We start from the raw sequence: 23,525 nt of genomic DNA on the forward strand, positions 1-23,525 counted from the left end.
AATACTCTTCATACCATTGTTTACTTGACATTTTCTTTAAATATTGCATATTTTTGTAGTAATTGTGAACATATTTGAATTCATTTCCAGTGTAAATGTTTTTATGCTGGGATATTGTTTTTGACTAACACAAAATATTTTTACAAAGATTATTAGTCAGTTTAATTAAACAATAAAATGAGATTGACAACAAAATAGTTGCATCCAACAGCAATCAGCTGTAATGAAATAAAGCTGAAGGTAGAAGGTCATTTTCAGTGACTCATCCTGCTTTGTCTTGGTTAAAATGATCAAAGAATCTTTGTGTGGAGGCACTGTGGTCAGCACAAAGATCCTTGATTTGTTGTCATATTCATCACATCTCAAGCCTGGTGTCATGGTGTGGAATGTAATTTCATACAGTGCCAAATCACCTTTGCTTTTAATGTCCTGCAACCAGTAGCCCTATCTAAACATTCCTGCAGGACAGTGATCATCCAGATACTGCTGCCATCTCAAAGTGCTATCCCCAAATTAAAATGTGTGGGATGCTATTGAACACACCATCCACACCCCAACCCTACCTCAAAATCTAAAAGAAGCTGGCATGTTGTGTAACACATTACACACATTACTTCTGTATGTGAAAATCAGTAAAAATGACCAAATGTGACCAAAGGTTGCGCATATCGGTCAACATTTTGATTATTTTTATTTTTTTCATTTTTTGTTCCTGGTAACATTTATCTTTTATCTGGAACCATTTTTTCTTGACAAGGTGTATAATTGTACTTCTAATTTTAAGTAATTGAAATAAAACCAAGAATATCAAATACATTTCAGGTGAACTCAAGCCATAACATAAAAATCAACACGTTAGATCAACTTGGCTCTGTTCCTGTCCTGCTGAATTTACGGTAAATTGTCTTTATTCTTAATGAACTTTTAAAAGTGAGTAGCTTCTCCCAGAAATCTTACCCCAGAGTCTACTATTGCCATGTATACCCATTAGCTATCTTAGCTTATTGTCACATTTTAGCAAAAAACTCTTCATAACAGTTGTCCTTCTACAGTATTTATCCCTCAGTACTATTTTCTTTACTAGTCTAGATTTTAATCTGTCCTTCGTTGAATGCTTTGTTCACCTGCCTACTTTCCCTATTTTCTTGTGTATTTATCTTGATGTCTATTTCGTTCTATTCTATTTTATTGTGTTCTTGTTTTTATTTTATTTTATTTTATCTATATTGATCTGTTTTAACAATTGCTCCTGGGTGTAAACTGGATCGTGAGATCACAATTTCGTTCCACCTCATGTACCACATGTGATGCGAATGACAACAAAATCTCCTTGATTCCTTGAATTTAACACTGTCAGTAATCAGAGTGGATATTATATTATGCCCTGTGATTGGTTTGTAGAATATAGCTTACACAGATGTGTGTGGGTTAAGAGCGATGTGTATACACACAAACACATACATGCTGTTATCTGAAATCAGTTGTTTGATTGAGAAGCAGGTTTTTGAGCTACGTTTTTTTGTATGATTGTGTCTTCTTTATTTTAAATCTGTCTCTCTCGATAATTGATTTTTTCCTTTGTGATTATGTGTTTAGGCGTTGCCATAAAAATGCTTAATTGCCATTATGTTTATAATGAAACCATCAGAAGCTCCCCTCGATTGCTGGCAATTAACCCCAAGGTGATCAGAGCACAAACATTAAAATCTAAACAATAAAAAAACTGTGTCTGCCTGACCTGGAGAGCAACACGCAGAAAATTATAAACGAAATAAAGTGTTTCCATAATGGAGACTTTCCATGCCCTTGTTGTTCAGAGAGGGAACAGGCTTTTGTTCTTGTTATCGCATCCGTCATTTGTGTGACGGGTAGAAAGGGTTTTGCCGATAGTGTCTTCATATCAGCTGATTATATTATCAAGCAAGAGCCCTAGTTTCTGCTGCCATACTGCGCCTGCTGCTGTGAATGACTTTGGCAGTGCTGAGGTTAAATGCTGTCTTAACACCTTTCCCCCAGGACATATTAAAATAGTGTTTACCCTGATTGAGAATGATTGAGAATAGCTGATTAATTACACTGGGAAGCTTGCAGCCTCAGCAGAATTGATTTTGGTTTGATGCAACATGGGAACATGATTTTGCATAAACAAGACAATGCACTAATATGAATAGAGTATTTCTTTATTTTAGCTTTTATTATGCAATTAACAGATAATAAACAAACGGCTAATGTTGTACATTTTCTATTTTCAGTATTAAACTCTCTGCATTATTTTCATTCATGAGATTTATTTTGATTTCAAAAACGGAATTCAGAATTCATTTTAAATGGCAATTTTCATACCTCATTTTATCCCTTAGAATAAAACATGGTGTTTTTGTTACAGCGCTGTAAACTCCATTTAACTTAAGTGTAACTGTATGGGGCAGTGTTAATTTCAACATGAGCTGATTTTACATCTTTATTTCCATAAATAAAGTATATGTACTAAATAACAAAAAAAGTTGAAAGAGTTGAATATATATATATATATATATATATATATATATATATATATATATATATATATATATATATATATATTAAAATAGAAGCATTTGTTTTTCTGTTATATGGTCCAATCAAGCAAACATTTAGATATGAAACGTTTCGTGGCTAAACAATTGTATACAGTTTTACATGTGAAAAATCATATGAATAAATTTGACAAATGATTTTTGATGGTAAAGACTGCTTTTTTGCCTAGATGTATGGTTCCAGGTTAAAATAAACCTTTAATTGATATACAACAATTTCTTTAAATTCAATTATTTTACAATTATTATTTACAAGATTAGTACTTAATACAACTATTTACGTTCTTTTCTTTGGCATTTGGAAACTTCCAGCATACAAGCAGCTTTTGCTGGTGGCTGGTTTCAGATGGTCTCTTGTGTTTGGTGGTGAAGCTAGTTTGAAACTTGTCATCCAAGCAAATCATGCTTTGTGCTGGTAAGCTAGCTGGTTATCCAGCTCTCAACCAAGTTAAAGCTTGGTCATGCTTATGGACCAGTATGGTGTTGCTTGTCATGCTGGTTGACTAGTATGCTCATGTTGGTCAACCAGCATGACAAGCAAGACCATACTGGTCCATAAGCATGACCAAGCTTTAACTTGGTTGAGAGCTGGATAACCAGCTAGCTTACCAGCACAAAGCTTGGTCAAGCTTGTTCATACCTATTGTCTACCTTAGGTTGATGATGCTCATAGACCAGCTTAACCATGAAACTTGACAAACACTGCTGGTGATGAGCTTGAGCCGGCCAGGCTGTTTTTTCCAACAGGCTGCTGTTAGAGTGTAGTATTCGTCACTAAGCGAAAGGTAGTCCTTGTACAGGGAAATGGGGAGGAGCCTGTTGGGTTTCAGCAAGCGGAGGTACAGGCGTAGGTGGGTGCTCCTGTAGCTAGGCATGGCAGTGTGTGTTTTTGGTTGTCCCTGACAGCGCAGGCGACTCCAACCCAAACACAGCACCTGTGTTTGCTCTAGCGCTAACCCACCCCCCCAATCTCCTCCGTGCAGGTCACATGGCTGCCAGATAGGCTCGGTACCATGGGAATACAAAAGCAGGGGCTTTTAGCACCGTTAATCATTAACGTCACACTTCCTTTTGTCCCCCAGTTCGGCATTGCAGAAGCGAATGTTATCTCCCGTGCACGGCCAGGACATACGTGACTGCAGAGCTGCAGGTGAAGGTGTTATGAGGAAGAGAATCAAGCCGGCGGTTTTAGCATTGGAGAGGGGGGGCTCACCATGCAACAATGATAAACTTTACTGATTGGTCCATACCTGGAAGGAGACTTACTGTACATGTACAGTCTCCATGCCTATACAGTATATTGTAATAAAACCCTCACAAAATATGTTCTAATTAACTCTACAAAATTAGTCTTTAGAGTCAGAATGTATGCTCGTCCACATACTGCTGCTCATTCTAAAGTTTAGTTTGAAGACAGTTCCTATGGAATGGTTAGCTGCATCGTCAGACCTCTTCTAAATAAAGGTGTATGGGTGCTGCAAAATTTAAAGGAATATGTGAGTATTCAAGCTGCATGTGATGGCGTATTGCAGGATACCATTGGGAAACGATGAAACCACAGAACAACATATCTAGCACATACATAGGTAGCTAAAAAATGGCTTTGATATAGTATATATATAGAAACAGTTACTACTTAATCATCTGATCATTATCGTTGTAACTATTCTAATATTTAGTTAACTGTGATTATTTTCAATTACTTTAATTTTTTACTTTAATTTAGTTGACTTAAAGGTCATAGGTTTACATAGTAACAGAGGTGAAATCTGTGCATTTTAATGGATGTCAAAATCAGCATGTATTGGATGTCTAACAGACTAAAGTAATGATCATTTTTAAATTGGGTAGCTAATGCTATTAGGGTGTATTTTTGCACACCTACTCATTGTTTTGGTAATTTATTAGTGTATCAAATCTAACCAAAACAGTTAGAATTTCATGTTAGAAGATCCTACATTTGGTTAATCATTTGTTCTTCATCATTCATCTCTCTGTGGTACTTTCAGATGTTTTGTTCAAGTAAAACATTTTTTACATAACAAATGAAAAATAGTACAGGAAACAGGTACCAGTTAAGAATTGCTGTCATACTCCTAAAATATAACAAAAATTAATATAAAAAAATCAGAATGCAAATCAGTCTTTTTACAAATCAGTTAATTAACTTTGGCCTTAATCTGGCCCTTATCCTCAGAGTTTACAAAGTAAAGGGAAACGTGAGGGTTCATTTACTCTTTGCGAAAGCGCTGTGTGAAGCTTGCACACACACACACACACACAAACACTCATGCTTACGCTGCTGGAAAAAGCAGAAAATGAGGCCATGTTTATCTAAAAGGGGTATTAAGTCAGCCGAGCCTTAGTCTTGTACTGAAAAGATTCTGGAACACCACTCATCACACCCTGCCCAAACTTGCCGCTAGCCTTTTTCCCCCCATTGAAAACAGGACACCCCCATTCTCACACGCGCACACATTTTGCCAGTGAACATATACACACACACACACACACACATTTGCACACAAACATCCTTAATACATAATCAGATACACAAGGGTATTCCAGCATATTCACCGCTTCTAAACTCTAGGGATGTTAACCAAATACTTGTTTATTTAAAATTCTGTGTCAGGGTTTTTTTTAACAGAGAATTGTTTAGACGGCAGTGGCAGACCCTCCCTATCCTTCTCCCCCTGCCCCCGGAAGTGTTAAGTGCAAGATAAGTAAGATAGAGAGCTCAGCATCACTTATCAGACTTAGTATAAGTTTACTACCTTTAAAAAACTGTCTGAATTCCAACGGAAAAAGTCAAGCTGTAGCTAAAGGGTTGTCTATGAAAATGTTGCTGAGCTAATTTAGAAAAAGCTTATGCAGTTTGCAGTATAATGACAAAATAGTCACATATCTATCTATTCTCTAGCATGTTCTTCCCAGGTGAAGCGCAGTGAGGCAACTGGTGTGATTCCTAAATGTATCTCCTGCCTCCATATATGACGGTGAGAGAATGCATGCACCAAGATGATCTAGTTAAAACTTGTTTTCTTGTGTTCATGCAGTGTCCGAACTAAGAGCAGTGATGCAATGGGCAGAAGGGTTGATTATTTTTTTTTAAAAGCTTTTGGTTCTGTGTAGATATGTAAACCACAAATTGAAAACAGGCAATGCAAGGTTTACTTTTTAGCCTATAGGAGCATGGAGACCTGTCCGCAAGTTTTCCAAAGCAGTGCAGGCATATGATGGGTCACTGACTTTTGGCATACACAAACTTGGCAAGCAAAAGACTAAAGTGACCCTCATGTAATGTGCATACATTATCCAAACTTATAATGCATGCACGTCACCGACTTTCTTAGTGGACGCCAATGTGAGTAACAGAATGGTTGCAAGGTATCTTAATTAAAGTGTCCAGGACCCTGGAGAGGTCCCATAATGTAACCAAAGGGCAAAGTGGACAGGAGTTATTTCTGCTAGCCTGAAGGCTGAATTATACTTCTCTTTCGAGTTCATATGGCCTGTGCGTTTGTGCATGTTTATACCTGTGTTCATGTGTTCTTATCGCTCTGCAGTTTTAACCACGAGGGTGGGAATGTGTAGACAGGAACACCTGATGAGGCTTTATAGACCAATTATAGTTGCTGCCTTTGCTACACTATACATAGTTACATTTCTGGGGAGTTGCACGTAAACTAAGACATTTGAGCACAAACACATTGATCATGTTGTGACCACAAAGGAAAGCTAACAGTAGGATGGGATCATTATTCTATATCATGATGCAATATCACGTTATGTTTCCCACATTAATGATAATTTCACGATACTCTTGAGTCTGTGATATTCAATGTATTGTAAGACAGTTCTCTACGATGCGAATTCTAAAAAGGATAAAATATTAAATAAGCAAATAACAGAAATTATATATTTATTGGTGTGGGTGTCTGTTTTTTTTTATATAATTTTATTTCAATTTTTTCCCCCCATTTTCTCCCCAATTTTACTCAGCCAATTACCCATCCCACTCATTAGGACTCCCCCGATCATTAGTGATGCCCCAACACCAGGAGGGTGAAGACTAGCACATGCTTCCTCCAATACGTGTGAAGTCAGCCACATCTTCTTTTTGAGCTGCTGCTGATGCAGCATTGCAACATCCTAGCGACTCAGTTCCAATACATTAGCTCACAGACGCCCTTTGCTGCGAACATCACCCTTTGAAGTGATGTGGGGAGAGAGCGCCATCTACCCACTGGGAGGGAGCAAGGCCAATTTCGCTCCCTCTGAACGCCGGCAGCTGATGGAAAAACTGCATGAGCGGGGTTCGAACCTGCGACCTCCCGCTCATAGTGGCAGCGCTTTAGACTGCTGGACCACTCGGCTGCCCCTTATTGGTGTCTGGTTCACAGAGTGGACAATTAATATTCTTCCCCACAGGTTGACCCCATTAATATGATTAGTGCCGCCATGTGGGTAATGAAGCAGCAACTTTAGTAAGTAAAATTGGGGAGAGATTTCTGGGGAGTTTAGAACCCCTGTGTTTTAATAAAAACATTGCGGTTTGATGCAACTGATCGATAATGTAACTCACACTAAAACTACTTTATATATTGCAATATTTATATTTTGTCCCATTCCTTTTTGTCATCATATGGTTCCTCATGCAGCATGTGCAAAAGATCACTGTCTGCAGCTAGTAACTACTGATCGAACACAAGTTATGAGAATGGTTTCAGAACAGCTTGGAAAGCCTTCTGCTAACAGGGTTTTGTGCTAATTTGTTGGCAAAAACAGTGGCCAGGAGGGATGGGTTCCTTCTTATAGGAGGCAGCAAAATGCAGACACCTCTTTAGGACAAGTCAGTGAGTGCAACTTTGCAGACTGGCTAAAAACGATTTGAGTGTGCCTGACATCCATTAAATACATGCAGTTCAGGTCTAGCTTACTTTTACAATTAAGGTACGTATGCTAGCTCACCTTAAAACATTGACTAACCTAATGTGTTAGCTGAGGGTAGTTTGCCATGACTCAATAGCTGGGAGAGAAGTACTCACCATATGTTAGCTACAAGGAAATAACTGGCCGTAACACATTAGGTGGTGCCTTCAGCAGCAGGTAGGATGTTGGAGGTGTAAGTATCTATATGTATAGTTAGGTATTTGGTAATTGGATTGTAAAAGGCCACATCAACCTAATTGTTTGTGGTGGGATCTTGTCATTCTGTGTAGATAAAAGTGAGTGGTTAAGTAAAGTATAGGCTAAGGGAATGGTCTATGTATAACCCTAGTGGTTAGGTGCAGGATATTGTCATCATCCTATATTATGTTACATAATATGCACATCTTTATTTGTAGGAGTGTAGCACACATTTAATAAAATATATATATTTTTTTATTATTTAAAATTATTGAGACTTTAATACCTTACCAATTGTAAAACTAACCTAACCCACAAACATCCAGATGCCCTGCTGGATTTACACACAGACTGTTTGTTTATTAACCCTGGACTCCTCTGATAAGCTAATGGAAGATGAGCTCATTGTAAACCACCAGTTTAACCAGGCAGAGGACAGCCTCTTCTCTGAAGCAACACCCACTCACACATACAGATGCATTAACACACTGAATGTTCCTGTCAGCGAAATAAAAAGTGGATTAAAGGAAGGCATATATCCTGAGCCTCAGCCAATGGGGAAATAAAGGAGGCTGATCTATTGAGTTAGAGCAGGCCCTAACAACAGTGCAGCTTAGACAAAGATGCCTGTTTGCCGGCAGCAGGTAGAAGATGGATGGCTAGTTAAACATTGCGCTCATACCTGGCCAGTGCCATGGGCTGGTCAGTGAGGCCAACTGAGGGGACATTGTGTGGTCGTCACATCCTTCTACAGCACTTATCTCTACTCCCTTCTCTCAAACCTGACTAACGAGACCTGTTCACCCAGCAGAGAGTTTTGAAATCAAATTGGAACCTTTTGCTCCTTTGCCCTGTATAATTTGTCCTCCTACAGATTTAGTGTGTAGTTAATAATTCTATTACAAATAATAAAAACAAAATCTAGGTTTTAAATTGGCCTTTTGCAGCTTCTAATGGACGAACATCTGAGAACGGGGTTCATTCATGCTATTCAAAGGCCTGCTCTAGCTCCATTTAGAAATTTGCATGAGGAAACCACTTTCCCTATTAAAACTAGATCAGTTAGCTACCATCCACGCATACATGTGTATTTGCATGATGTAGCTTAGCCTGCTACATTGCTTATATATGTGTAATTGTGTCGGGTAGTAATTAAGGGAGCCGGCTTTAGATTGCTAAACAGGGAGTCTTTCAGTTTTGAAATTCGGGAAGTTCTAAGTCTTTGTTTACATCTGGCAGGGGCAGCCTACTCAGCCAACTCACATAGTAGATTTGTTTTCACTTGCTGTTGTGGTAAGTTGTGAATTACTCAATATGAGCAAAGTCATCAGCATGTCTGGGAAAGACGGTGGAGGATGCCCTTTAACAGAAATTAATAGATAATACATGAAAGAATATGTGCAATAGTATTTGTCAAAGTAGCATTAAAGATGTTTTGCAATACATGTAGAGATATATATTCAAGTAAATACTTGAATTAATCAAGTCATTATTATCCAGTACACACAATTTCTGGTTTTAGTCATACCATAGCACTGTTTAAAAAAAAATGTTGCTTAGACTTTTAGATTGATTGTTTTGTTGTTCAGAATTTTTGTAAAAGGATCCAGGCATCTGAAAAGTTCAATACATCTTAAACCTACAAAACAGAAATTAGAGGTATTAAATGAAATTATTATTATGAATAAAAATGTAATGCCTGAGACATTTGTAATTTTAGAAAGTTTTAATTTTTATTTTAGAAAGTAGCACTTTTTGTACACTATTTTACCATTGTCGATACACACAGAATTCATAGAAATTTAATGTTTGGATAGTAAATAAATGTATGTTATTTTATAAAATTATATTAATGATATATTTATATAATAGTTGATGTATTCATCAACAAAATGTATCTTTAAATTGTAGACAACCTCTGTATCCACCACCACTTAGTCATTCCAAGTTGTTAAGTCTATATTTGGTCTGAACTACTTCATGCCAAATCACTCTGAATGACTTTGTTTACATATCAACACTTTAATTATGCAGAAATTTGGAAAAAAATCTTTGGAATTTTTTCTTCAAGACTTTACTTTGCAGTCTGAATAAACCTGCCAGCAGAGCTGAGCTACCAGCAGTACTTAAAACACTGCAGTAATAAAATGCTTCTCATCCAAACCATAAGAGTGGAATAACCTGGAGGCTCTTGTATCCCCACCCTTCACTTCATGGTCTTGTAATTACACCCTTGAATAATATGCTAATCCCCAAGAATGAAAGAAAGATATGCCTGGAAAGAAAAAAAAACTTCAGTAAGAAAAATGTGAGTGTCATTCTATGCAGAACCTTTTTGCAGGGAATTTTACTAGCCAGTTTGGCTACTCAGATTTTTAAGGTGATATAGAACCTTTATGTTAAGAAGGTTAATTAAGCTTTGTCACATGATGTTCTTGTTACTTGTTAACCTACATACGAGTAAAACTGTTTATAAAGCTCAACGTTTATTTAACTGTTTTGAACTATAACCTGATATAAGCTGTCAAATATATACACATAGGTATAGATGGGGTCAAATATATACATGAGAACAGCATTTGTAACAAAATATTATTATATTAAATAAAAAATGAAGGTCTAATATTTCTCACTGTAGTAATCCAGTGGTCCATTTTTCATGACATGTGCAGCCAGTGATATTAAATGCACAGGTCCTGTACTGCACAGGATGTGTTCAGTCGTGTGTGTTCTCACAGCGGTACCTTTAATGTGTTCCGGTACTTGCTAATCGCCCTGCTTTTGTGTTTCATCTTATGTGACTTAGTCACTCTCTTTCATTTCTGAGCGTTATGGCTCTGTGTCCTGTCTCAACACTGCGGCCTTCAGCACTCATAAATTACACAGTTGTGGCAACTTAAAGAAGTGCTGAAAAGCCATGAACAGAGCTTTACTTTAGCACCAGTGAAGCATAGTGCAGAACCATCCCACACACATACTCACGCGCTCAGACGCTGTGCGCAAACACTGGCCTACATGCGCGCACGCACACACACACACAGGCCTGGATATTCTAGTCAAAGGAGTATAACACACAGCCTAGCACAAATAGTAAGGTCGTCAACGTTGTTGTTAAATGTTAAATATTACTAATACTTTTAAATCAAATTGTTTCTTGTTTATGATTTAGCAATGATTGGTTCATTTTTGCTTTATAATAAAACAGATTTTATTTCCGGTGTCTCCAATTAGTCTTTCTTATATCTTATATTTTATCTTAGTAGCCAATAATAAAATATATATGCATATTTTATTTATATGTATTTATTTTTAAATATAAGGGTTGTCCAGTAAAAGCATATTAGCTGCCTTAAAGTTGTGTTGGAAATATCATATACGATATTTATAAGATGCGTGCACAAAACACTACCTCTAACTATTCTATTGGGATTTTTAATGAGCTTCTATTTTCCAATTTCCAATGTCTGTAAAAACAGCAACTGCATTTTATATATATATATGACTTGACCTCTCATGTAAATCAAAAAGAACCTTTTGGTAACTCTTTCCATGAATATTATATTCGTAATTAACTGTGGCATTAAGACAATTTATGCAATTCATTAATACATTATGATTTTTATTAGATGGTATCATAATCAGTATGTACTTTATATAGGATTCATAGTAAGTTATCAAGTCCCTCCCCTCCGGGTTGTTTGAAACCAAAACTACTTAAAACATTCAGGCTTGAAGGCAGCATGTGTCCTTTATGATTGTTTTATACAAAAACCTAAAAAAATTGTATTGAGCCTCAACACTTTCTCCTACATTGCACAGCTTCTAGTAAAAAAACTCATTGATTTCTGGTGGCTTCTGTCAGACCCCCTCACCAAAATAAATGGTGGGTTAGCCTCCTCTTTGGAACATAAGGATATTATAGGGCATTCTCAGACTCTTCTAATCAGCCCTCCTACTGTGAGGTAAATCCCTAACACTAATCACACTTTCTTCTTGCCAGATCATTAGCGTTCACTGTCTTAATGCTGACTCAAAGCTGTTCACAGATGTTAGATTGCTTGAAGTTGTAAAAGTGGGCTTGAGAAATTTAGCTAGAAGTAACCTGAGCTCAGTTAGTTAGCTTGTACTGATGGCTTTTCTCTATTTTGATGCATAAAGTCTAATAACACTGCTCTCGTAGACCTGGTGACTCTTTCGGTTTATATTTTGACGTTCTTTAAAAAGTTTTTTCGCAAACATGTTAACCAAATGTTTAAAGTAATTTTTTGTGTGGATGAGAATTCTGAATTCTTAGAAAACATTAATTTATACCTGACCTTTACACTATATGGCAATGTTTATATAGATGTTTAATTTAAAAATGGTCTTTAAACAGTTGTCTGTTGAAAAGTAATCCAGTCTATATCTTCTGTCTTTTATCAAGGTAGAACTTATCAACGAATGGGGCCAAATGGTTCTGACAACCCTTAAAATGAAATATAGATTACTTTTTAATTAAAATTTGAATGTCATACCATCTTTCATCACAGCTCATCGACATGTCTCCTTCAAGGGTGGAAGGGCTGAGATATCAGAACCTTCAGGTCTCTGACATTTAATCTTATTTCTTTGGTGTACTGGCTGACCTTGTGGTTATAGAGGAAAGGGCTAACCACTTGACAACCATGAAGCTACATCACTGAGATTTTTTTCTTTGGACTTCTGAACTGCTGAGATTTGGTTGGATTTAATCCATTCCATGCTTATGTTACTATTTTCTTAAGTGAATACATCTTTTTAAGAATCTTGTTAAGCACATAAGCATTGCTTAAATTCCTTTTCAGAGTGTTTTTTGGAGCAGAAATATATTGCTTAAATTATTTCTCCTTCTCAAAGGCGTTTTTTTTTTTCTCAAAGGCTCTTCTACATACTTCAGCAATTGCTTAAATATACAACTGATCTAATGAGATGGCTATCGTTCAGAACTGCATGAAGCACATGCATGCTCTTGCGCCAAGTGAAAAGAGACGACCTGCGGTATTGTCCCTCAGCCGCAGTCTTGACCTTGCTTGTTTTCTTGGACCGTCCTCCCAAAACGACTGCACATGCAAAGGTGAAGCCCAGCCACGAAGATACACGGACTATATGATGCACACTCATGGAACAACAAAATGGCGAAAAGCCACCTAAAAGCAGATAAATGGCTATACAGTATGGCGTACAATGGGAATTAAACGCATGGGGCAGCTGGGCTCTTATCTGAACGAAACCCGGCAACAAAAGAGCGCTAAGACTAAGAGGCTTGATGCATGGGAAAGCCATGGGCCAGCCATTGTGACTGCCCTTCTGCTGAGCAAATAGTCCAAACTGTTCATTCCCCGTCTTCCATTCTCTCGCCGCCACATTGTTTGTGTCCTTGCATTTCATTCGGCGAGGAAGATTGCTCTCAGGCCCAGTGAGCAAACAGTCCAGAAAAGAGCCAGCTATCTTCTGCAGTTCCCAGGAGAACTAGCATTTTGATTTGGGCTCCAAGCTGTCAGAGGATTGGAGAGTTGATGTCAGGGTGCCTGAATTAATTGCTTTAAGCCATGGAGGGGCTGCCGGCGTTTATCACCAACTGCTCAGTAAAATGTGTCCTAGTGGTTATGCGCCCTTCTCTAGACGCTGGTTTGACATCTTGTACTTAATACATAGTCATTTGTGTAATTAGGACTCCCGCTTTTTGCTTTCATTGAAGTCCAGAATCGTGCTTTGGTAGGGTGGAGCGATATTTAGACCCATGTGTTTGCTTTGTTTACCCCTTAATGAATTAGGAATGGAAAATCTTTTATTTGCTGCCATAGACTACCTCAGAAGTAAATTCCAGCTTCAGTTAGCTTCTCTAAATTTACGGTTGTCTAGTTTCTCATTTCCTGTTCTAACACATCAGGTTATTGCAGTTTGTGAGTAATGGGTCTAAAAGAAATGGTCACACGGTTTACTACCCCTGGCAGAACTTTTAAAAACAATAAACAAATTTAAAAACAATGCAGCCTTGTAAATATTTCTTCCAATATAGTATAATTGCATATATTTCTTACATCAAACATTCATATGCTGGTGTAGTTCATAAATTCTTCTTAACTCTGACTTTTTTCATCAGTATCCGAAGAAGGTGAAATGTATATAGATCTTGCTATTCCCCATTGTTGCAACCGCCAGTGTAGAGCATTTGCATTTAAAATAATAAGGGGTTTTAACTCATACCATTAAGGGTAGCACACATTTGAAAAGCTTACCTTTTTGCAAATGTTCTTCTCATAAGCAAAGCATTCTCCATCATAAATCTTTCTGATGGTATATATCCATTCCAAGTCAGAAGGATCCATCATATCAGGGTATTTCTTAACAATGCTTAGCTTTGCATGTAAAAGTGATTGTGCATGTTTTGCCTTGGTATATTAACAGAACAGTCTCTGTGTAGAGCCACTTTAATAGTGGACTTGTCCTCCTAAGCACTAGATGCACAGTTATGGTAACAGTTGTTAAGAGTAAATAGTTAAACAGAGCTTAACTTTTTTTTTCTATGTGGTTAAATTTGAATTGTGTATGATATGGCTGTAGTTATTTCTCTAATATCAGTTAATTCATTGTTTCAATATTGTTATCTTCTTTTGATCTCTTGGAATTAAAGAGAGGTGTGTATGTGCCTACTAAAAGATACTGTCTTAATGTGAGTGACATGAGCATCACAGCTTTTTGTGTTTTATTTCTCCTGCTAATTGATTCCATTGTTGCTGCCGCCATTTCTCCACTGGGGGTCTTTTTGTTGCAAATTGGAAAATAAAGGGGTGCAATCACTTCTAATAAATCTACTGCCCATACAATAGTGGCAGCAGTTAATCTGACACAAAATTGAATTAGGCTGGCTGCTATGTCACTGTCAGTGGTAAGCAGACATGGGATAAATTGCGAGTGTCAGGGGAGCCCTAGCCTGTAGTATCTTTAAGTAATCTGTTTAGCTGTGTTAAATGCGCCGCTGGGCTTTTTAACAGTGCCTCATTCAAGCATTAATCTGTGAGTGATGAATGATCTCTGCTTTTATATTGGATTAATATGAAGGAATTTAGGAAAGATTTATGTGAGATTTTAGGGCCCATACAGTAGATTTTTGCTGCAGGGAGGCTTAATTAGAATAGTTTGAGTTGATGTAGCACAGTCTTTGTATAGGTTTATGTATAAAGTTTGAGGTGACTTTATTTAGGATCAAGTAAACCTAATAAAACCCTTACAAATTCAAATTGCTCATATAATTGACAGTGTAAAATCGTTCTTTGCAAACTTTGGTTGAAATCATTAGTTGAATACAAGATTTCACATGACGCATTGTCATGTCTCCACAATGCATGTTGTCGCATTTAAGGTTCTCAGATTTGAATTTCACAATCCACAAAACATAACCGTAGCGATGTTCAGAAATAGGTGTACTTGTGATTATTTTTGTCAATGCACGTCTGCCGAGTTCGTTCTCTAGGAAATGGGTTCTCATGAATATTGCATAAATATGTCTGCATCCTTCCCAACTACAAGCTCTTTGGTGTCATAGGAACGGCTGGAATCACCCCTGTGACACACCCATCTCACGTACAATAAATTGAACAAGCACTAGGATAGGATAACCTATTGCCTCTACCATTTCTGCATTGCGAACACATGCAGGACAAAATTTGATTCGCTTTTGTTATTCAGAGAATCATACCGGGGCATCTGGGCTTGTTTGCCTTTAGCGGGAAATTGAGATTGGTTTGGAAGTGGGAATGAATTGCTGGCGCCTGTGTTTATTGCTTTCATTAAGATTTAATGAGTTGAGTGTCCTTCCCAGTTTCTAACGCCAGCCTTTAACCAGAGGAAATGTTGGATGAGAGTAAGAGGCGCTGGCATCTATACCATGCACATATGTATGTCAATGTCTGTACAGGGGGCTGTGGGCAAACATGTTCTAGCCTATGAGGCCAATGTGAATGGCATTTAGCTCTTATAGAGCAGCCCCATTTGTTGTATCTACAAATGCTCTCTTTTGGGAAAATACTGGGACAAATAGGATACAGAGAACAGCTCTGGAAGAGATGGAGAGAGATTTTCATATTTTTCAGTATGACTTGATCGCGAGGCAATATTGGATCTGGCCTGCTTCAGTTTGGCAAAGCCTGTGTGTGGGGAAAAGACAGGAATTTCACACCATGCTGCTTCAGCAGTGCGAACATGCTCCTGACCTAGGTTACATCCTTGCCCAATTCCGGTGCCTTAGATTAGCCTCTGTACAGACAACACTGAAAGAAAGATTGTTTTTTATGTACAATTATATATATCACCAACTTGGATTCTAACCTTTTTTCTGTAGGATTTAACACTGTTGGAATAGTTCCACAAACACACATGCAGATATGTGAGTTGCTTAAGTTTATGGCGTAGAAGGGAGAAAGGATTCGGGTGTCTTTCTGTCCGTATAAGATATGTGGCACAGTTGCAGTTTAAAGCTGATCATAATGCTAATGTTAGGGAAATTATGTGCTAGTCTGACTTGGCGCTTGAGTGTTGTTGTTTTTTTTTTAGCATATTTAAAAAAGGTTCTTATACTTTTATATTGCTTTTACAGAAGAATATATTAAAGGTGTATATTCATATATATATATATATATATATATATATATATATATATATATATATTAGATTTGTGGACTTGTTTAAAATTAGTGTTATGCCCTGTTTATTATATCAGTATATACTACACACAAATATTTTACATTTGTGCTCAGGTTGCAATCACATCTCTTTTTTACATTTACTGTAATGCAGCTTCACTAATAGGATCTGCACTTATTTATCAGTTGTATTTAAAGGACCACACAGAATGTGTTGTGGAAATATATAGAATAGCTACATTTCTTAAATTTTTAGAAGATATAATCAACAGTAAATACACAACACTGTTTCTTGTAATGCATTTATATATTATATTGATATTAATAGTTGTTAAATATTTTAACATTTTTAGCAGGTTAAGCTTGGCATTAGTTTTAGGGTTTCGCAGCTTGCTGAAACAACACATAAACAGAATAAAAAAACTAATGACTGAAATGATAAATGACAAACATTTTAAATAAAAATGTGACAATTACAAATTATTATATATACTATATATATATATTATATATTATTATTATTATTTATTTTATTTTATTTTAGGGGTTTTTTTTGTTTTTAGTTTAAAATAAATTAGTGTGTTCCGAACCCACCCTCTCTTCTTTAAATCCCACTGATCAGTGTGGGGAGATTTTTGGTGATGAGGCGAATCTGTCCAAAGGCGCTGACTTTGTGCTGATTTAATATAGTGTGGGACAGCAGCTTCCCTTGCTCGGGCTTTGGGATTAAGGGTGTTTCTCCTCGCGGAGAAGTTAAGCAGGGATAGTGTGGTCAGCAATGGGCTGAAAGCAGAATTACAGCTTGTAGGATGGCTGTCCCTGGAGACTGCTCCACTTGGGTGTTCTGGGCTCGGACTCTCTGGCCTCTGAGAGCTGTTTTAAGGTTATGTAAGCCGCCAAAAACTCCTCATAGCGTTTTAGTTGTTGTACTAGCACAGTCCGCGTCTCTGGTCACAGGTTATACGTGTCGATGAGCGCGGTGTAGACTGAAGCAGGACGGGGTGTAAAGTATTAGCGCAGGTTTTAGAATTGCGGCGGCAGGAGAAGCGCACAGACAGGCTTTAAAAATCAAAATGGGAAATCAGTAAAACATCAATTGAACAAACAGCTGAGGCCTGTTATTATGCTGTTACTGGTTTTCTCTTCACTGATTTTCGTATTTTTTGTAAATTGTTTACTTGCCGCTTTGTTAAATGGGAATGCTGTGGTGAAATGTATCCTGATTAAATTGGATTTTCAGCGAGGATTAAAGGGCAGGCCGTGTTTTCTTTCTGTGCTAATCAAAATGCTTGTTAGCCGACTATAAACCCAGCGGGAGGCTAAAGACTGCAATCTGTCATTATAGTTAGGTTTTAATAAAAAAAACGGTAAAGTGTATATAATATTAATATGTTCTTCCCGAACTATATCGACCTTTACTTTTGATCGATCACTCAGTTCCCAGCCAAATCTCACAAAATAACTTTTTATACGCACAATGTAAATGTATTATTTTAGAAATTATAATAATAATAATAATAATAATAATAATCGTGATGAACATAATTGTATTATTTATGGTAGTTTAAAAATATATAATACTGATTTAAAATACATTTAAATAATAATATATTGTTGTTGCAATGATAGATAGCATTGTGGTAGTTTTCAAAAATGTTAATATATTTAGTTTATTTTAATGTTATTGTTACTGTAATTCTTTATTATTATTATTATTATTATTATTATTATTATTATTATTATTATTATTATTATTATGACAATATAGTAATTATCATTACTATTATAACTGAATATGAATATTGAATGTGTTTTAGCTGGTTAATGGTCTCGGAAAAATGTAACAGAAATTACACCAGCTAGGGGCTGATTTTCTTTATTAATGGATACATAATCAGCATTACTATGGTGTTATTTAAGATTTGTCTTTTTTTTCTCTTTATCTGTTAACCGCTTTCGTCACGTTACTAAATAGTAAAAAACGAAAGCTGTCTGGCTCAGTCTAAAGGCTTCATATACACGTGCGATCAGACTCAGGCTGTTCAGATATCCGCACTGACTGCATTTCATCGATTGCGCAGATTACTGGTGCCAGATTGCTTTACTGCTCGGTTAGCTTCAGTGCGGGAGCGCACGCGGCGAGAATGTCCAAGATTTATTTGAGTGGCACTTTGAGCAGAATAATACAACTCAGCATGACTGGTAAAGTAAACCTGCTTTCTCTGAGTCCTTGTCTGTCTTTAAAAACATTAAGAAAACTGCCATTTCTACACCGCTGACCTGTGGGAAATCAGTTGAGGGTAGCGTTTGGCTCGGTGAAGCACCTTCCTGAATTTTTCCGCAGTATAAAGGCCGTCATCAATCAGCAGCAATCAGAAACAAGTCGCTGCTGCTCCCGCTGCTTCTGTTATTGCCAAAGTTCGCAGCTCCAGAGTTTTCCAGACACAGTGTTGCTAAAACCGGCGCGAGCTCCGTGCGAAACCCATCCCGAACTTCTAAAAAACCTGCACACGCCGTCTGCAAAAGCGCACGTGTATGAAAGAGTGTGAATGAAAGGCAGAAATAGTTCCTACCTGTGCTGAGTGAGCGCCCTGCAGCTGGAGACACCCGCCTGCCTTCTGCAGAGTGCTTAGAGGCATCGCGGCATTTATTTGAGCTCCAACTCTGTCACTGTTGACTTTAGCACAAAGCAAAGATTTCGCTTCCCCGCTAGTTTAAAAAAATGATTATTTTACAGAGATATCGATCAGTGCTCTATAAAAAATCAGCCTAGCATTATGTCTAAAATGAGGGGGACCGAAATTTAATGTCTGTGTAAATTTACCTAGAAGTGACGTGCTCACATACAGAGTTTACATTCTCGATATTTGGTCGTCCATGTACACATCCCATATATGTATTAATACCATATTTTCATTGTTTACCAGCTTTTGTTTATTCGCAGATTGGGGGGATTTGAAACAGGGCTGCAGGGCTCTAAAATAAAGGGAGCAGGAACGGCCTCTGTCCACACTTCAACCTGGACAGAGTGGGATTCCTCCCTGATCTACAGTTTGTGTGCTAGGTTCTGTGCATGATCTACTTTAGAGGAAGGGTCATTAGATTATACTACAATGTTCACATGTGGAGGGTCTGCCAGCTAACCTGTGCTTTAGGCACTTTTAAAAGCCCAAAAACATTTACTTGACCAAAAATATAATATGTTGTAAAATTGCCAGATTAGATGCATGCTGAGATAGTTATTTACCCCGCCAGAAATTCACTTTTTATACAGTATCATCCTGTATATTTACTAAAGTTGAATGCCTTTGCAAAGGTTCACACAAGAAATGACACAGATGTGAGAGGGGATTTAAGAGGTACAGAATCGATGTTGACCCTGTTTAAATGGTTACTATATAGAGTGCACAATAATAACAGAGTCTACAATAATAATAATAATAATAATAATAATAATAAAAAATAATAATAACAATAATAATAATAATTATTATTATTATTGTTATTATTATTATTATTATTATTATTATTATTATTATTATTATTATCCTCATCATCTTAGTTTTTGAATCTTGTTTTTGTTGGTTTTGGTGTCTTAAATTGTAAATGACTAAATGATAGTGTATGTCTTAATGATAAATAATAATTAATAATAATAATAATAATAGTGGACATCTAGAATAACATATACGGTGCGTGTATAATAAGAAATTTGTATGTGTCTATAAAAATATATTTTCAATACTTATAGGAAGGGGTATTGAAAAATAGATATGGTGTGCAGCTGGATTCAGGGTTTATTTTTTTTATTTAGTTTTTTTTTTACCTTTTTTTTTACAAAACAGGAAGGCTTGGTCGTGAGATTTTATTAAAATCCATTTGCCTGCTTGAAAGATTCACCTCTTTAAACACCCGTTTTGAATCTTAATTTTGAGTGCAGCTTTTGAATACTAATTTTATGCTAGATCCCACTGAAAGCTCTTGAGATACGCGGCTCTGTTTACTGAGGAAGAGGTTCTGGAAAGGAAGAAATCCCAGCAGAGAGGTTTTGCACGCTTATGATCATCTGCGTGTTTGGGTAAAAACAACAGAAACCCATCTTGGTTCTTATATTTCTGTTATACATATTATTATAGTTTTCTAAATTCTCTGAACGATTAAAAAAAACTTTTTTTTTTATTTATTTATTTTTTTTTATTAGTGTTGGAATTAAATACCCATTAAATCCGAGTGAAATATTTTGATAAAAAGACAAATTCACCGTCATCAGTAAAAATTCAAATAACACTTTAATATAGATTCTGTTCTTGTCAACTACAAGAATACACATTTACAAGCCATAAATAAGGTTTGGGATTATTTTTGTTGTTGTTTTTTTATTCACAACATGGACTGTTCTTTGTCCCTTTTGTTGGTGCAAGACTTTCAGTTGTCAGGCGCGATTTTTTGGTCCATTTTGCCTTGAGTTCATGACATTCGTTTCTTCACAATGTTTGTTTTTATTATTTGTTTTTATTATTGTTCCCTTTTTTTTTTTTTACAAAATATTTACTAATAAACTCGACCACTAAATTAACGAGAATAAACGGTAGCAAGAAAAATGTCCAGAGAATACATAATGCACAAAATGCATTTTCTTTACAAATGTACAAAGTTCCTTTTAAGGGTCCGTAAGGCTGTGCGAGAACAGCCTTTAGGATGAGTTCATGATGGGCCTGGAGTACATGCCTTGGTAATAGGACGTGTCTGCAGCCAGCGGCGACGAGTCGAAGCTGGCTTTACTGGCCACAGATCCCATGGAAAGGGCTGCGCCGGCCATGGGAGAGCCGTAGCCGTAGTGCATGACCTGCTCGTAGGCTTTCAAGTCCATTTTATGGTGCGGGTGGTGCTGCTGCTCGGAGGACATGAGGTTGTTTATGGAGAACGGGTGGTTGAACGAGTAGTGGTGCTCAGGTTTAAGGTGGGCGTCGTGCGCAAGGACCGCGTGATGCTGGACTAGGAGTTGCTGCTGCTGTTGCTGTTGCTGCTGCTGGTGTTGGGTGGTCGGCGAATCCGCTGGGTCTGGACTCACACCACGGGCGGACTTCATATCTCCCAGCGCGCGCTTGTGGTCATGGACAGGGGAGTGTGAAGGTGGCGTCTCGTTGCCGTTGCAGCTCTCTGGGCTTCCGTGTGAGCCTCCGTCCCCAGCTTTCCGCCCACCGCCCTCTTTGCCCATCATCTTTTCGCACTTGAAGCGCTTCTGTCTGCGCAGGTAGCAGCCGTTCTCAAACATGTTTCCAGAGTCCGGGTGCAGCGTCCAGAAGGAGCCCTTTCCCGGCTTATCCGGTGATCGCGGTACTTTGACGAAGCAGTCATTGAAGGAGAGTGAGTGGCGAATAGAGTTCTGCCAGCGCTGCTGGTTCTGCCGGTAGAAAGGGAAGAGGTCCATGATCCACTGGTAGATCTCACTCAGCGTCAGCATTTTGCTGGGTGACTGCTGGATGGCCATGGTAATGAGTGAGATATACGAGTAGGGCGGTTTGGCGTGCGTATAGCTCCGGCGGTACGTTTTGGGGTCGCGTGCCCTGTTCATGTTTGACTGGCCATACATAGGGCTCATGGGGTTGACGTTGGGGTAGGCACCGAGCGCGTTCATGGCGGGCGCCTGCGCCGTCATGGGGCTCATGCTGGGGCTCAGGGCCGCGCTCATCCCCGTCATGCTCGCACCCATCCCGGCCATCGCCCCGGCGCCCGGAGACATGCCCGTCATGGACGGACTCATGCCCGTGTTCACGTACGACATGTTCATGGTGTTAGCGGTCATGTTAGCCGTCGTGCTCATTCCTGACATCGTCATGTAAGTGTTCATGGAGTTCATTCCAAGGCCAGTGTTCATGTTGCCAACAGAGGTGTAACACTGAAAAGCATAAAAACAGAGAGAAATGTCATTAATGCTGTTAGAAGGAAAAACAACGTTTCTTTACATCTCTATTTCTTTAAATATTTTAACTTATTCTAAAAGCGCGTCAGCATTTCAGTTTTTTGTCAGATGTCCTACTTCTTCCAAACGCATAAAAATACCAAAAAGAGACAAGCAGGTCTTGTAGACGAATGATGAAATCGCATTTAAGTTTAAAAATTAGCCATTAAACGAAGCAAACGAATCGAAACCAATGTTCCTTAAGTAAAAAAAAAGGTGAAAATTAAATATAAGCTTATAAACGAGTGCACAGTGCTATTGGCATATACCCTTCTTTATACATAAGGGCCTGGAATTGCAAGGGAAGTTTGCATTACATGTCAGACACCAACTTTTGTTAGGATAGTGCAGGGCTTCGAGACAGGGGAGGATTTGGAGGCGCCTCAAGTCAATATTTGATCTCAAAGTTAATATTATCTCAGGGCTAATATTGAGTTATATAAAACGGAATAGGCTTTTTTGACTAGAAGAGAAAAGAAAATATTTATATATATATGTACACAGGCTATATTTAGGCAATACCAACCTCAGGTTCTCCGTAGTAGGTGCTCCAGTCTGCGTGTTCGTGTCCTTCCATTTTGACAGCACCAAGCATCCTGGAAGTTTCGTCCACTTTCTCAAAAAACGCTTTCCCACACACGAGCGTCCTCTGGCAGGCTGTGGCTGTTTGGAACCACGGGCTACTCGTGTCGCCGTGCTCTGCTGCCGTCAGGGGCTGGCGCATGTGTGTGTGTTTGTGTGTGTGTGTATCTGTGTGTGTGGGAGGTAGCCGTGGCCGCTGATGACTGGAGCTCAGTGACGCCCGCTTGCGCCTCTTAACGCTGTGATATAAACTGTGAGCGCCGGGCGAGCCTCCAATCCCTTCAGCACTCGGCCCTATTTGAATAATCTGCTCACACCTAGGCGCGAGACTTTCTCCGTTTGCCCCCCTGTCGAGCACCTGCGCCGCTCCAAAAAAAGAGCAGCCTTCATGTGAAAAGATTCATTATGACCTAATCTTATTGTATTCCAACAGGAGAGAGCGGGAAGGGAGGGGTGTTGAGGGATTTGGGGAATGGAAGGGGGGGCTTTATCATGCACAGTCTGGATGATGGAGAATTTTTGTAATGTATAGAAGGAAGTCTGCATCTGTTTATTGCGTTTTTTACGTTAACTTTCGTTCGTTTTAACTAGCTCAACAAACTAAGCATTATA

The 23,525-nt window shown here is 38.1% G+C and overlaps 1 protein-coding gene across 1 annotated transcript; it reads right to left on the reverse strand.

The window, feature by feature from the left end:
* Nucleotides 1-20,639: 20,639 nt before the first annotated feature.
* foxa2 (forkhead box A2) lies at nucleotides 20,640-23,260 on the reverse strand. The gene is made up of 2 exons (XM_049464207.1): nucleotides 22,858-23,260; nucleotides 20,640-22,268 (listed from the first exon to the last, which is right to left on the reverse strand). Exons 1-2 carry the CDS (start codon nucleotides 23,053-23,055, stop codon nucleotides 21,063-21,065), a joined length of 1,404 nt encoding a protein of 467 aa, XP_049320164.1. The 5' UTR covers nucleotides 23,056-23,260; the 3' UTR covers nucleotides 20,640-21,062.
* Between the last annotated feature and the right edge of the window lie 265 nt (nucleotides 23,261-23,525).

Source organism: Astyanax mexicanus, chromosome 14 (assembly GCF_023375975.1).
Source record: "Astyanax mexicanus isolate ESR-SI-001 chromosome 14, AstMex3_surface, whole genome shotgun sequence".
Classification (NCBI taxonomy): Eukaryota; Metazoa; Chordata; class Actinopteri; order Characiformes; family Acestrorhamphidae; genus Astyanax; species Astyanax mexicanus.